The sequence below is a fragment of the Conger conger genome, chromosome 9 (genome assembly GCF_963514075.1).
Source record: "Conger conger chromosome 9, fConCon1.1, whole genome shotgun sequence".
Lineage (NCBI taxonomy): Eukaryota > Metazoa > Chordata > Actinopteri > Anguilliformes > Congridae > Conger > Conger conger.
Genome location: NC_083768.1, coordinates 22385193 through 22402066, shown reverse-complemented (window position 1 = coordinate 22402066; position 16874 = coordinate 22385193). Strand labels below are relative to the sequence as shown.

General features: G+C 43.7%; 2 protein-coding genes across 2 annotated transcripts; both read right to left on the bottom strand.

The window, feature by feature from the left end:
* Positions 1 to 8: 8 nt before the first annotated feature.
* Positions 9 to 10105, bottom strand: pef1 (penta-EF-hand domain containing 1). The gene is made up of 5 exons (XM_061253649.1): positions 9856 to 10105; positions 7596 to 7863; positions 4367 to 4522; positions 3360 to 3503; positions 9 to 1412 (listed from the first exon to the last, which is right to left on the bottom strand). The coding sequence occupies exons 1-5, from the start codon at positions 9874 to 9876 to the stop codon at positions 1192 to 1194; spliced, it is 810 nt and encodes a 269-aa protein (XP_061109633.1). The 5' UTR covers positions 9877 to 10105; the 3' UTR covers positions 9 to 1191.
* Positions 10106 to 10403: 298 nt separating this feature from the next.
* On the bottom strand, positions 10404 to 15335 carry gjb9b (gap junction protein beta 9b). The gene is made up of 2 exons (XM_061253648.1): positions 15180 to 15335; positions 10404 to 12181 (listed from the first exon to the last, which is right to left on the bottom strand). Exon 2 carries the CDS (start codon positions 12116 to 12118, stop codon positions 11300 to 11302), a length of 819 nt encoding a protein of 272 aa, XP_061109632.1. The 5' UTR covers positions 12119 to 12181; positions 15180 to 15335; the 3' UTR covers positions 10404 to 11299.
* Positions 15336 to 16874: the final 1539 nt, after the last annotated feature.

The following is a 16874-nucleotide window of genomic DNA, read 5'->3' as shown; positions in this document are numbered from 1 at the left end:
CAATTCAGTCGGTGTATAACATTTTAATTAGCATGTAAATAATGTCAATAATACCTAACAATGACACTTAACTTGAAGGTAAATCCTTCAATATATATATATATATATATATATTTTTTTTTAAAGTGGAGATAAAAGTCCAAGACATTCTGATTCTTCATTTAGGATTTAATGCCATTCAGTAAGTAAACATGGCAAAAACAATGCAACATTGAAATGCACACAATTAATGTGAAATGAAATCAGCCAATTATTTGCTGATTTAATTTCACAAAGCTTGGTTGTTGTGCTTGTTCCCATGTTTAGGAATCTGTAATATTTTTTAAGCAGTCTAAATTTGTGGGACAACAACTGGTATAACATTAGTTTCCATCTTCATTTCATATTCTTCGGTCGATTCCTTTTGTGATTCAGACAGGAAAAGCTTTTTTTTGCTGTCTACTCTAAAAATAGATGCAAAGTACATCTCAGTCATTTTCTATAATTTCATACTGCAATGCTAACCGTATTGTGAAAGCAAGAGGAATTATGCAGTGACTTGTAATGAATGTTAATCATTAAAGTGCTTTGACTTACATTAGCAATCATAAATATTAACATATATTTAAAAAAAGAAAGAACAAAATTCTAAGAAACTGAAATTGAGGTCTGAGGGGAAACTGTAAACTATTCTTTAGTGTAGCAGTATAAGGCAGCAGTTTGGGTCATGGGCTAAAAGATTCCAGCTTCATGGTGGACACTTCATCATGCCCTTGAGCAAAGCACTCTGCTGTTGCTCCAGCTAATATGCAGTATACAGTTTTTTGGCACATTTAAGACAAAAGCACATTTGATCATCACTTAAGTCCTAGTACAGATAAAGTGATGTGACATAGCAGATAAGACAAAAGTTACAACTTCTCGTCAAAGTAGCCCAAATTGTGCCTACTTTTTCACAGCAATGCAGTAATATTAGTTATTAAAAGCAGAAGCACACAAGACCCTGAACACGTATTTGTTAAGTAAATAAATTACACGTTTGTCAAATTACTGCAAATTTCAAGACCTGCCATTCACCACTTCATTACTATAGCAAACATTTTCTAGCAATTTCCACAGTGCATCAGGCCAACACAGCAAACCGTTAGCTGCATTCACGGAGCTCTTTTAAACGGAGAAGAGAAGGGAGAGCAGCCTCCAGGCTCCCGCTCCTCACACCAGCCGCGTGATGGCGCCGGACAGGAAGTCCTCGTAGCTCAAGCGCGCGCTGCCCGTCATGGCGGTGTCCTTCTCGCGGAAGGCCTGGGTCATGCTCTGCAGCTGCGTGCACACCTGGATGAAGCGGTCCAGCTGCATGGAGCCCCGGAGCGAGTGTCGCGCCGCCAGCTCCCGGGCCAACTGCGGGCTGAGGTTGTAGCCCATCTGGGAGAGAGCTGCAGGAGGGCAAGGCACAGAGCGACAGGCGGTCAGCGAAACAGAGGTGCGGGCACTAGCTCCCAGGCCAACTGCGGGCTGAGGTTGTAGCCCATCTGGGAGAGAGCTGCAGGAGGGCAAGGCACAGAGCGACAGGCGGTCAGCGAAACAGAGGTGCGGGCGCTAGCTCCCAGGCCAACTGCGGGCTGAGGTTGTAGCCCATCTGGGAGAGAGCTGCAGGAGGGCAAGGCACAGAGCGACAGGCGGTCAGCGAAACAGAGGTGCGGGCGCTAGCTCCCAGGCCAACTGCGGGCTGAGGTTGTAGCCCATCTGGGAGAGAGCTGCAGGAGGGCAAGGCACAGAGCGACAGGCGGTCAGCGAAACAGAGGTGCGGGCACTAGCTCCCAGGCCAACTGCGGGCTGAGGTTGTAGCCCATCTGGGAGAGAGCTGCAGGAGGGCAAGGCACAGAGCGACAGATGGTCAGCGAAACCAGGGCGCAGGCGCCAGCTCAGCCCACCCTCTGGGAAAAGTGGGAAAAGAAGGATCCGAGCCCAGAGCCTAACGAGGGCCGCGTTCTGCACGGATCGGCTGCTAGGGAGGTGATGTCACCGCCGGGTGTCTAACGAGGGCCGGGTCGCATCTGCGCGGGGGGTCTTAAGGGAAGTGACCGCACGGCGTTTCCTGTGAATCGTGTGCCCGCGTTACTGCAGCTCTGCTGGCTCGCGTCCTCCGGGGAGTGGTAGCGATGCTTTTCATAAACGTTACGAATAGCGCAGTGCCCTACCCAGAGGGCAGAAAGCAGGGACACACATGGCTGAGCAGGCCGAGGCGTTGGCGCAGCAGGGGCAGAAGCGCGGCGGTTCCCTGTGCAAACTGCTGTGGGCGGCCATTTCACTACCATAAATGAGCCAATGCACTGCACGCCAGGGAAGGGGGGAAAAACAAGCCACAGACCTTGGCCTGCATTCAATCAAAATGCGCCCTTAAGTTTGACTGGCAATTCAATTATATGTTAAATTAAATTATGCTCTTTCTTCAAACTCAAGTTCAGCAAATTAGTGATCGGACGTGCCAGAATGTGAAGAACAAAAAAAAGAATGGCTTTTAATTGTTAGTGAAAGACAGAATTAATTTGTTAACCCCTGGCCACTTTCCATTTCCCAGAATCAGCCCAAACATCTGCTGTATCTCGGAGCTGTTGTATCAAAATATTAAGACCAAAATAATTATTTGGGGAGACTTGCCGAGCATGAATAAACATGCCATTCATTTATTTCGGTGTGTGCTTTCACTGAGACTTATTTAAAGATAAGCAGTGTTGACTTTTTCCACAAAACTTTAAAAAAGCTCAATTTAGTTATAGTACATAACTCAATAATAATTATGATACAGACATCGATAATAATTTGCAAGCATACCACTCTTTAACTTTTTAACCTCCTCTTTGATGGCTCAAGCAAAGCAGGGCTTAGCTTGGTTAATACTCAGATGGGAGAAGTGTCATTTACAGTGGATTATTACCACCAGCATATGTGCAAAATATGAAAATGGCTATTGCAAACGGATTACAGCAAACCATTCCTCATTTTTAATTGGATATTCCCTCTCTCTCTCCACCTGATGCAAAATGGCTGCAGTCTAGCTTCAAGATGGCTCATCCAGTTAACCCACTGGTTTTCTGTGGAGTTATGTGCACCGTGGTCTGGTTTTGACTGTGCCAGCGGAAGTGTATAATTGGGCGTAATGGTGCCCAGGGAGGGAGTGCACCAATCAGCTGGATGGTCCTTGTCTCACCCCAACTCACCCAAATCACCCTAAAACCCTTTAAGATACTGAGATGAAGGCACTTTATGAAGGTAATTCTTCATATTATCATTTACACACATGTAGCCTATGGCCCTGGATGCTCTTTAACATGGACAAGCCTGCTGGAGAGACGAGCAGTGAGTCATGCCTCCTTTCTTACCCTGGTGCAGCTCGTCGCCGCTGATGCACCCGGAGCGGTCGCGGTCGAACTGCTGGAACAGCGACCGCCACTGCTGCATGAAATTCCACAGAGCCGAGAAGCCAAAGACGTCCATCCGGCCTGACTTGGTGTTGTCAAACATGTCTGTGTGAGGACGAAGTAGGGGGGTAAAGAGCAAAATCACTCATCACGCTAACCTCATTTGGTCTCTCCTGAGGTATGCGGCACAAGAAACCCGACTTGTATGCTGTCAACACGGACAATGTGACAGGCATTCACCCCGGCCTGTGGGAACTGGTCCGTTTCAGTGCAACAATGCACAGCTTTATTACTTGGGTATTGACTGCACAGCAGATCTCTTCATATAGGGTTTCCATCATTGTGCACACTCCATAAAGTTATTACATTTACACCTACAGCATGGCGTGTTCATTGGAGTAATTCAGTATCACAGCTCCCACTCTTAATTATTCCACCAGTTTGATGAGTTTGGAAGTGTCTGAAGGTCCCGTCCCCATCAAGTGAAGGTCAGCAGGCCAGATCACAAGAGCTGAAATGCTTAAAAATGCTCTCTGCCCCAATGCAAATGCCAAACACTTTAGAACATGGCTTCGAATTTTTCTTTATATTTCCCTTAAAAATGATGTTAAAAATAATGTTATATGCTTTGATGCTTTTATATGCACCATGGGGCAAGGGATGTTCTTTTTCCCTTCTGTTACTCTGAAAAGGGTCTTTGTGGTAGTCTTCTGTGAAAAGTGACGTTATATATATGGTTTGTATGCCTTTTATGTAACCCACATCCAGACAATTATCATGCCTTAGTGTGCTATGGTTATTAAGTGTTGAATCGAGTTAGTGGGGGGCGAAAAAAGAAGTCCTTGATTTTTCTAAAGGCAAGCCACAGATGTCTCAAGGGCACAAAATGAGATTTCAACCTAGACAATCTAAGTCATGGCCCCAGTACTCTGCCAGTGACAACACTAAAACCAACGCTGCACACTCACTGATCATCATCAGACAGGTCTCGTCATTGAAGGCGGACCAGTTGGAGTTGACGAGCGCCTGCTTCAGTTCCTTCAGGCTGATGAAGCCACTCTGGTCCGCGTCCACAGACTGGAACCACTGGTAGGCCTCCGCGTTCACGCCTGGGGGGACGCCTCCTATTGGGTAAGGGGGTGCGGATACAGTTCAATCTCAGCAGTCAGAGCCGATACCTTCATCCATTTTTAATACAGGACTTCACAGGAAGCCGCAAGTGCGCAGCCATTGCTGTGAAATGCTTTACATGCTGTACGAGTGCTGTTGCTAGTGCCGGTTGCTACTGACGGCGCGCTGGGAACACAGGGTGACCGAGAGTGCTGCAAATAAACATAAGTTGTGGTAAACAGTTGTCGTAGCCCTTTATCTACAGAAAATCATCGCACAGCATGGCCAACAGACTGCAGCGAATAAAACACACTTCATTTTCATGAACAAGCTACTGTACATCCAGAGTACACGGGCGCTGCACTTCAGAATACAAATGTTCTCCAGCAGCTGAAATGGGCACAGCCACATTCATTTCTGAAAATGTACGGAAGGGAAATTCAATGTCACGCTTACACTGCCGTATTTTCAACTGCATTGTGTCACATTGTCACAGCCTGTGTGCCGGTGGCAGCAATGTAGTATTCCTCAAAGGAGATTCATATATTTTATTATGTTCTGCAGTATTATATTTTGTATGCACATATTCCTCCCTATGAGAAATAAGTAACTGGTGAAATGCAATTCTGCAGCCAGATCATTCCACATCACCTTTACTGCAGTGAAGCCAATAAAGCTCTGTGCTCAGGGGCATCTACGGTCCCCTACCACACACTATTCTACAAGTGCACCTCTCTAATCTCTCCTCTGTCTCCCTGTTTGAAATGCGCCGATGCTGTTACACGAGGAAAATAAAACCCAGGGATCAATGTGTCCAGCCGGAGGTGTAAATTATTCAAAAGTCTGCTTGGGTACGGCAATGCGGTTGATGTGTTCTTAGTAAAGCACGTCCAATTAGGACTCTTTTTCTGGGATTGATTTTCATATAGTATATGACTTTTTGTTTCCAGGAAAAAAGGAACGTATACATTGCAAACATTCACACAGCACCTTAATAATAACTGAGACAAACTTGTGTTGTTTTGTTTTCAGCAACAACCATAGAAGCCCTTTAAGACATAAATTATAAAGTGTGAGGCTCACGGAATAAACAACTCTATTATTGTGATTTGGACCAGCAGCATGTTGCTGTCAGATCCTGGCAGGCGGGCACCCTGACTGCAGCCATCTGGAGGGAGAGGAGCCACGGTGTCACTTCAAGCTCAGCCCAGATGGATGTGTGTCCCTGGGCACGGAGAGCTCCTCCATTTAACAACCAGCCCCCGTGACTCAGCCCCCCTGCGGGGGACAGTATCGTCGGGAATTAACACACACGTGCACACACGCGTACACACACACACACACACACACACACACACACGTGTACACACACACACACATACACCCCCGCTCTGCATTATTGCAGCTATCACTCTACTGCTCTCATTCTGCTGCAGGTACAGATCCTCTGTACACCCTGCACCAGCCAAACTCCTGGACGCGAGTCCTTCCATTAATCATCCTCTGAGAGCGGCTGACATATCCCAAGCGAGACCCTGTTCGCCGTTCCTTCATAATTCACGTCCGATGCATTTTTTAGACAGACTGTCTGTCTCGCACCGCACCCCTGGCTGGGACGCACTAGTTCTCCTGTCGGCTTTGACGCTGGAGTTAAGCCATCATCAGTCAGCTACTGTTACAGTGTCATCAGACAGCTCAGCAGAACCAAGAAACATGACAGGCAGCCAATGGGGAAAAAATGTTTCATTAGCATACAGTTGCTAGGCAACGTAAGCCATATCCTTTTCTGGCCAACTTCTGGCCTTAATGACTTAAGTAGCCCTAACATTTATGCCAACATTTTAGCTCCATTTCTGGATAGGCAGATGAATGACAGCCAAATTTATATGAAATACTATCCTACTCTATTCTAACACTATTCTTGCATCCCTTACTTATGCAATATACTACGGTTATCTAATCTATGAGTGAACCAGTGTTGGTGTAGCTCATTTAGCCAGGATAAATGGTCTAAACAAAAACATGCATGTGTACCAGCCCTCCAGGACCAGAATTGCCCCATTCTATACGGCCCTAAAACAGTTTTGGAATTAAGATATGACCGAACACTGATATCTGAAATGGCTCGACAAATTATTGAAGAACATACATCTGGAGTAGGCAGCACTGTTCTCCAGTTGTCCCACTTATCGGACTTGGAAGTCGGGAAAGTCTGGTTATTTCTTAAAACAACAATGGTGCCTGAACTGGCAATTTTGTTTGGCAAGAGATGGAGCAACAGAATTGTTTAGCCCTAAAAATCAACAAACCCCTTTGTGATTCTGTATTTGCATTAGTATTGGTGTCTGTGTATTCATGTGTGTACACATTAGTGTATTTGTTCAGGATGAAGGTACAAACAGAGAGAGATAGAAGAGAGCCGGTAATGTATCCGCTGCTCCTGCAAAGGTTAATAACTGCAAATTTTTTAGATGCCCTTTGTGGGCACCCTTGAAATCTTGTGCTTTATACTCCATCGAGCCGCATGAAACAACATCCATCCATCCATCATCTGAACCCGCTTATCCTGATCAGGGTCGCAGGGGGGCTGGAGCCTATCCCAGCATACATTGGGCGAAAGGCAGGAATACACCCTGGACAGGTCGCCAGTCCATCACAGGGCACACACACCATTCACTCACACACTCATACCTACGGGCAATTTAGACTCTCCAATCAGCATGTCTTTGGACTGTGGGAGGAAACCGGAGTACCCGGAGGAAACCCACGCAGACACGGGGACAACATGCAAACTCCGCACAGAGAGGCCCCGGCCGACGGGGATTCGAACCCAGGACCTCCTTGCTGTGAGGCGGCAGTGCTACCCACTGCACCATCCGTGCCGCCTGCATGAAACAACAGTGCAGGAAAATAACCTGTCTGAGTTTTATTTTGATTAAAAACCTTAGCTTAGAAATGAATCATCGCCGATGCACGTGGAGAGGGAACGTGGAGGTGGATAAGCAGCATAACTTCATTCTTTATGCATTCATCACATCATGTCACAATGACCAGATGGGAAAACAAACGTACAGGTCGATGACTCACCTGGCCCAGGAGGCTGCTGTCCGTAGGGCCCACCCTGCGGCTGACGGTAGCCTCCGTAGGGAGCACCAGGTGCTTGGTCCCCTGTGTACTGCCCCCCTGGTGGAGGAGCAGCACTTCCGTATGGTGCATAGCCAGATGGTGCTGGTGGAGCCGAGGGTGGGGCCGTGCCTCCATACTGACCTCCTGCAGGTAGCCCAGCACCAGCAGTGTATGGACTCCCTGGAGCCTGCCCAGGGAAATGATCTCCTCCCCCAGGTCCAGGGTAACACTGCATAGCAACATTTCGCTCAGTCACTCTGGTTAGCACTGATTTAGTCATACTGTAATTACTACAATTAAAAAAAGAATTTACTATTGAAAACGATCACTTTGCTTGAGACAATGACGCCATCAGCCAAGAATATACGCTGGCCATCTTCAGTAGATATACAGTGGTTTCAGAAAGTATTCAGTCCCATTCACTTTTTGCACTTTATTGTATTGTACATTTTTGCTAATTTATTAAAAATCAAAAACTGAAATCTTTCCATTTCTACCAGTATTCAGACCCTTTGCTGTGGCACTCCAAATTGTGGTCAGGTGCATCCTGTTTGTTTTAAATAACCTTGAGATATGTCTAAAACTTAACTGGAGCCCACCTGCAGCAAACTGATTTGATTTGACATAGTCCTGTGTATATAAGGTCCCACAATTCACACTCAACAAAAACTAAGCAATGAAGTGCAAGGAACTCTCTGTAGACCTCTGTGATAAAATCACAGCAAGGCATAGATCAGGGCAGAGATTCTAAAGCTTTGAGTGTTCCCAGGATCAGAGTGGCCTCAATAATTGTGAAATGGAAGTTTGGAACCACCAGGACTCTTCCTAGAGATGGCCATCCAGCCAAACTGAGTAACTGGGCAAGAACTGCCTTGGTCAGGGAGGTGCCCAAGAACCCAATGGTCACTCTTAGCAGCACTCCAATCAGGCCTTTATGTTAGAGTGACTAGACAGAAGCCACTCTTTAGTAAAAGGCATGCAGTCTGCTTGCAGTTTGCAAAATGGCATTAAAGGACTCTGAGAGCATGAGGAAAAAGATTATCTTGTCTGAAACAAAAATTGAACCCCTTGGGCAGAACTCAAAGCACTATGTCTGGTGAACACCAGGCACAGGTCATCACCTGGCTAATACCATTCCTACAGTGAAGCATGGTGGTGGCAACATCAGAGTTGGTGAAAGGTTCACGACAATAACCCGAAACATACAGCCAAGACAATGCTGAAGTGGCTTTGAGACTTAAACCCCATAAGACATCTGTGGACATCACAGACACTTCCCATCCAATCTGAACTTGAGAGAATCTGCTGAGAAGAATTGGATAAACTGCACAAATCCAGGTGTGCAAAGCTTGTAGAGATTTACCCACGCTGACTCAAAGCTGTAATTGCTGCCAAAAGGGCTTCTCCCAAAGTACTGAATTAGGGGTCTGAATACTATAAATAAGATTTCCGTTTTTGATTTTTAATAAATAATACAAAAATATCTAAAAACCTGTTTTCACTTCGTCATTGTGGATTATTGAGTGTAGTTGATGGGCAAAAATGGCAATTTTATCGATTAAAAACTTACTATAACACAAACTGCAAAAAGTGAAGGGGTCTGAATACTTTCTGAAGCCACTGAATGTATTTCTCTACCACTACAGACCCATTTGTTACCATGGAGCTACACAAGCTATTCAATTTAGCGATATTCTGCTATAGTGTGTAGTATTAGCTGGTGTGGCAACATTGACCGACTATCATTAACACAAAGGGAGAGTATGCCTCCAATACAACAATCAAATTATGATAAAACACTCGTGGTTCTCTGGTCCAGATGCTAACAAGGGAATCGTCACCGTTTCGTCAAAGAAACAATCATAGCTAGCTAAAGTACTAACACAAATTGAAGGCTGGCTAGCCAACCGGCAAACATATTACTGAAGCTAACGTGTTAACGTTACATAGCGTGCTTGTAAATTGCTGGTCACAGTCGAATGTCGTAGGCTAGATTAGGTCGTGAGAGTGAACACGATGGACTAAGTTAGCTAGCTAAATACATGTTCACAATCAGTCTAAGCAAGTAATCCAAGCTAACCTAACGTTATCTAGTCATCTTCATCATAAAAATAACACGCACAGTTGATGGTTAACAGCCAACTAACAGTACGTTATTTGTATAGAATGTAGAAATAAAAATATATATCGGCTACATAATTCCAACCCGGAAGTGATTTACCTGTGCGTAGTGAAAACTCATTTCAAGATGTCATATGGTCGTTGCTACACCGTACCCAAAACCTCTTAAGAGTGAATGTTTAAATTACAAGTAAAATAAAAATATATATTATTGTAAGTTATTTGTTAACGTCAAAAGTTCCGATGCCAAATTCTATTTCTCCCTGCATCTCTTGGGTCGGACTTATAAATCACTAACTTGCAACGAGACGACAAACAAACGCTGCATTATCTCTACGCAAATGCGTAGCTGCAACTGCATCGTCATTGACCTTCGTGCGTAATACGATATTAACACGAATAACACCGCAACCTATAATGAATTCACTTGGATTTGTACCTGTTGTTTTAAACCACTTTCACTTTACTTAATAATTTTCATAGCTAGCTAGTTACATTAAGTACAGACCAAGATACGACCAATCCACAAGCGTTATCCTAATGACTTGTAATGATATTGATACAAACTGCTCATTCTGTAACATACAAATAAAGATGAGTATCGTGTGATTATTAATACTTTGATTATACTGAGAGATTCTGGAAACATTTACATTTTAGTGCAGACTCCTTTAATAACATTTACAAGCGCATACGTTCAGATACAATAAAGACATATACAATGTTTTTAATTGAGAATGTCACTGCTTCCTCCAGCAAGTACCATTGTTGTTTTGTACTATTTAACAATTAAAAAAGTAATTCAACCGTTCAGGTCAGGGGAAGCGTTGTTACAAAGGGGAATAAATGTTGCCCTTGCTTTAATTATTCTCCATTGCTGCAAAAATACATTTTTTGTATTTGTTAAAAAAAGAGTAACATCATTCATTTAACAGTGCATAAGCGCTTTTGAGTGCAAAACATTTTAATCAATACATTCTCATTCATACTATTTTAGCGAATTTGGAATAACAAAACGCTTAGCAATGTCGTTCTTCATATAGGTTGTGGTGTTCTACTTTGTTAAAACACTAGGGGACAGCATACACCTTTCACCCATTTGTTAGAACTGGAAAGAGAAATGAAAACTGGAAGTGAGAAAACCCCATGTACTGTACCTTCACATCATGTCACAATAATTCTGAGAGATGGCTGACATTGTGAAAATTGTGTGTAAAGTAGCTGGTTTATACAATCGTGTTATTGTATTCTTATGGGCACTTTGTTAGTAAGTACTTTCCATAGCCCTAGTCATCCCAGTTTTATAATTTAATGCACAAAAAAGTATAAATACAGGGATAGCTCTCCACTTTGGTTTCGTGGAAACGTATGCAACAGGAAATCCATATAATGCAGAAATAATGGCAAGACTATCCCAGCAAGTCCCAGTTTATCTCATTGTCTGTCTGGGAGTATCACACATTTTGGGCACAGTTTTTTCCACTCCAGCCCAGCGTAGTGTCTGAAACAAAATGCAAGCACGTGTAATGCCTGCCGCTCTGTTATCATGCCATTATCTTGCTGGTGGAAGCCTCCTCAGCCTTAATGTTGCTGCTGTTCTGGTTGGAGGGAGTGGCTGTGGGATCCAGCCTAACATACTCTGACTTGCTTGGAGCTGTGGCCAGGGCAGTGCTGTGCTGCTCAACAAACTCTGACCTTTCGGTTTCCTTCTTTGCCTTAATGAGCTTCAGGAAGCGCTTTCCCACCAGATATACCATCTCGCAGATGCACATGAAGATGCAGACGGCCGAGGACACCACCATGAAGAGGGTGAATATCTTTTTCTCCGTGGGGCGGGAGATGTAGCAGTCCACTACGTTGGGGCAGGGTTCCAGGGCACACTTAGAGAGGCGGGGCATATCATAACCCTCATAGACGAAGTAGAGGAGGTAGAGGAAGGCAGCGTCAAAGCCCGCTTTGAAGACCAGGCTGACCAGGTAGGTCCACCACAGGCCGCCTCGCTTCTTCCCCGGGTTGGCGTACAGGTGGGAGCCCTTGTGACCGGCGGCGTACTTCTTGTCTTTATCCTCTCTGTATTTGACGTGCGCCACCACCATGAGGGAGGGGCAGGTGACGAAGATGAGCTGCAGGGCCCACAGGCGGATGTGTGAGATGGGGAAGAAGTGGTCATAGCAGACGTTGACGCAGCCCGGCTGCGCCGTGTTACACACAAAGTCCTTGTTCTCGTCGCCCCACACCCGCTGGGCCGCCACCACAAACACCAGCACCCGGAAGACAAAAACCATGGAGAGCCATACGCGGCCAAACACAGTGGAGTACTTGTTGACTCCACTGATGAGAACTTCCAGTGCCGACCAGTTCATCTCTGCAGCAGAGATGGGGGGATGGGGGTCACTTGGTAGTCAGAGAGGGAAAACCGCTTGCTCCTGAATGAGAGAAAAAGGTTCTTGTTATATATACCACTTGTGGAATTTTATTATTTCTTTACTAAATACCCATTCTGTTACATCCCTGTTAGATCCCTGTCTATATTTCTTGTATTGGTCTATTTTAGAAGGCCATTCCTTGGGTCTTGATGATTGTAAGTGTGCTATTTTCTCTTTACTCCCCCGAGTGCTGCAGTTACTCAAACTAATCCCTGGTGGAGTGTCAAATATTGTTCCCTGAGTTCTATTTAGGATCGCCTGTTCCCTTCTTCCTCTTCATATTGCTCTTTTAGAAATGTTGTGCAGCTTTGGTGTAATGTCGTAAAACACTTTAGCCTTTCATTCCTTTCCTTCTCTAGCGGTTCTGTATGAACTGTGAGACCTGCAATGTGACATGGCACGTTAATATTGTAAGTAAAGGTGTGGCGATATTCGGAGTTCGTAGAGCAAGGAGGCACCTCAGATGCACCATACACTGGGAACCATTTACTGCACAAAACTAAATAACCAATATTTTGGGTATTCCAGTGGAGCAGTGTTGTGCTAACATTTACAGTAAGAGGAGAAATGAAATAATTCCTTACTATCCACCAAGCTGCCAAGCTTGGCTGACAAGAAAATATACATCAGAATGAAAAACAAATACTGTCTATGCTTTCTGTTACTGCCTTTCTTTGACAATAAACCCCTGTTTTGAGTTCAAGGGGTTGACCTTTTGTAGAAGAAACATAGCTTTTGGAAAACCAACACTTAGTGAAAGATGGGTACGGTTTTGAGCTTGTTTTTTGAGCACTGTTTTTCTTGTCACTTATGCAACCGCCAGCTTGTGGCTTCCATTGTTCTCCCTGGAGCTCTCAAGGTGACTGCTAAAAAAGATATGCACTATTTCAAGTATTTCCACTGCCTGTGTAAATACCAGACCAGCCATTGGTTCAGATTTAAGGTGTTGATGGTATACAATCCAATGTTGCTGCCAATGCTCTTAGACTCTATGCTCTAACTGAAATCTGGAATTTATACAGTATGTATATCTAGCAGGTGATAAAAAGGTGACCTTTTCCCCCCAGTACATTTGCCTTATTAATAGCATTTTTAACAATGGCAGCCAAGCTGTAATTGAAAAATGTATACACTACATGGTAGTACACCACACAGCGGTTTACTGGAATTTGTATAAAGGGTGTGCCACTGGTAAAAATGCAAATGAACAACTCTCAAAGGTTTGTGTACGTTTGTGTTTTATCTGGCAGTCGGAGGGTTGCCGGTTCGATCCCCCGCCCGGGCTGTGTCGAAGTGTCCCTGAGCAAGACACCTAACCCCCAAATGCTCCTGAGAGCTGGTCAGTGCCTTGCATGGCAGCCAATCGCCGTTGGTGTGTGAGTGTGTGTATGAATGGGTGAATGAGAAGCATCAATTGTACAGCGCTTTGGATAAAGGCGCTGTATAAATGCCAACCATTTACCATGTGTGTTTTTATCAGGTTTTTTTATCAAGTTTTTATCCATGTGATCACCCTAGCACCTGGAACCATACTTCCCTCCATGGTTTTCAGTGAACTTGTCTCTGGCTATGATTTGCACTTCATTGTTCATTGGATAAGAACATCTACTAAATGATTATAATGCCATGTAATATAATATAATGTTTGTGTGTGACTTTTATCCATATTCATATTCATAGAAAATGTTTTCTCATATCCTAATTTACAATGCTGAACTGCATCTGTAAGGCTTGTCTCATTTTGGAAACATCCCCAGTCGGGTTGGGAAGGAAGAGACTGATTTGTTCTCTCTTGGCCGAAGCACAGGTTGCCAGGCACTGCTTCTTGTCACTCAGCAGGTGCCAAACTGGGCTGTTCAGTCACTGCATCGAAGATACAGTATATACTACAGTATGTCCTCAGTATATCGTAGTCATATATTCATGGCCACGATCAGACGATTTGCTCTCGTGCAGTGAGATAGGGGCAACCCAGTTTACTCAAACCCTGCTTTCCTGTTTGATGTTGAAGCCATTTGGGTGCTTCCCTATGGACTGGAGTCATTACCACACAAAGGAGTGCATCACTACACTGAAACATCATGTAAGAGCTGGATACGCCACCCAGGAACTCCTCAGCTAAATATTTGCATGCATGCTTGTTTGTCTTGCTTGTTTGTTTAGGCTTAGATCGCCCTCCTACTTCCATTCATTTCCCCCAGTGTAGTTCCCTTTTCAAAATACATAGAGTCATAAGTTAATCTGTTTTCCAGTCCACAATGGTTCATATAACGTCATTATGTTTTCAGGAAGGAGAAAACACTACTGGCTACACTAATGTGAAATACGGGAAGGGTGGTACAATCTCAACCGACCGGAATTGTGATCTTTTATAATAACCATCATCATCATCATCATCCATTCATATGTACATACATACTGTACACTCATACAGACACACATACATACATACATACATATATACATGTTTTTTTTTTGTATATGCAAAAGGCTAGCATCTTACATTATTAGCTTTGCTAATTTGCCAGTGCAATATGATGTCATTCATGCCCCTATAGTTCCATTGCCTTTTTGAGTGTGATGTAGTATCAACTATTTATTTTTGCAACCACATTCTATTAAAGTTTTATCCATAAAGTTTTTATCCATAGATCATAACAAGAGAAATGTTTCAGCAATGGCTTTTGCAGTTCCAGAACTGTGGACATCATTATTTCCTTTTCTGTAATGAAAGCTGTTGCTTGCTCACATATGCATATTTCACAAAAGTCTTGCTATTTGTGTAGAAATACTTGTTATTCTGTCTGTTATGTGGACAAGAATATCTAATTTCCCAGATCATAAACCCTTTAAACATTTTCACAACCGAATCAATGTTTCCATGGGGCACTTTCTGTTTCCTCACAAATGCTTTTTGAAGAGAACACATTTTCGAATCCGTAAACACAGGTAAGTACAATGTTTTGTTTGAATGTAAAAGGACATACATTTGTCTTACCTGAATGTATGTTGGTACTGTAAGGTAGAAAAGAAAAATGAAAAGAATAAAATAAATAAAACAAAAGCGGTGAAGAGTGGCTCCCTGGCAACCGCTCTCGCGTATAGACAATCTAGAATAACCTGATATGAGGCTTCCTTTTCTCACCTGGAGGAGGGGTTTTGAATACATTCAGGTATCAGTCACAGGTAGCAGACTGCACTTAGCTATTGTCTCCAAGCATGCTGCAATGACACACCTGTTGGGTGCTGTTGAATATGCATGAGAGACAGAGGAATCCCACATCCATAGTTACAGTTGCAAACAAACAAGACACAACTTGCCCATTTCTTTCTCCTTCTTTCACCAACACAGAGATCACACACACTTCCAAAACACTGTTTCCACCTTCTGGGCATGATGAGTTTCTATTCTGTTGTTCTGACACTACCCTTGGGCCCCGATCAAAGCCACTGTCATGACCCTACCCTTACACTTATACTGTTTTAGTTTTAATCTACTGATTTTAGTTGGTTCCATTGAAACATTAGCACTCTGTCTGCGCTGTCAGCAAAAAAAATATTTTGCAATGCCTACATCTAAATTTTCCTTTGGAAGAGTTCCAATGAATCTCTTTCATGAGTGAATATTTCTGAGGAGGACAGTGAAAACACCGTTGACAACACACAAGGTCATTTTCAGTGACGTTTCCCAATTTTATATCAGTGTGCATCTAAATACATTCTCAAAATATTGTATTATTATTCAGTTCTTGTAAATTAGGAGCCAGTCTGCTTTTGAATAATAATTAGCATGTGAAATTATACAATGTGTTGATGGGGGTGGGTCAAAAACTTTAATCAATGGACTTCACTGAATATATTAGCATAAAAGATGGTATTATTGTGATTATTGTACTTATTTCTTATGATCTTCTCAACCTGTTGCTGTCTGAGGATAGCTGCAAGGAGATGGAGTTTGGGACAGAGAGGTTGGGGAGGGTGACTGGCCAGGGGAAATGCAAATCCTTTTTTTCAGGATAAAAAGTGTTGTATAGTTTAGTAAGCAAAATGCAGTATTTTACCCTTGATAAGACCCATAATATAATTTCTCTCAGACAACTCATGATGAATTAAGCAATATTTATTGACATTTAATGTAAATGCAAATGTTGGTGTCAGCTCTGCCTCTCATCCCTCCCTGTTGTAAGCCTGCCAAAACAGGGAGTGGCTACAAACCCCCCCTCATGGGGATCTTGAGAAGCAGAGCTCGCCGGTGGATGTTGGGGTGGTGGTGAGAGCGCAAACATTTGAATTGGGAATAGCAGGATAATTTGAGCAAAAGCAGCTAGCATGGCAATAGCATGCAATATGGGCAATGGTATCATTCCAAAACAGGCAGTGCAGCAGAAAGAGCCAGGCAGCCCAATGGCTTTAGCATACAGAATGAACCAGGCAGCAGGGCAGCTTTGTATGATTGCATCAGGGCAGATGCGGCAACAGCTAGCAGGTAGCATAGCACGGCAGAGTGTGCAAAATGAGCAAGGGCCTAAACAGGTGAGGTTGGTGCTGTATATCGCCGCTCTCATTTGACATAAGCATCACGTGATGGGGCGACATTTCTCAAGTTGTCTGCCCAAACTAGCTCCACAGGCATCGCATCATTTAGTTTCCTTGTATACTTTTGGAGTTTCCAAATGTCCTTTTGACATAGATT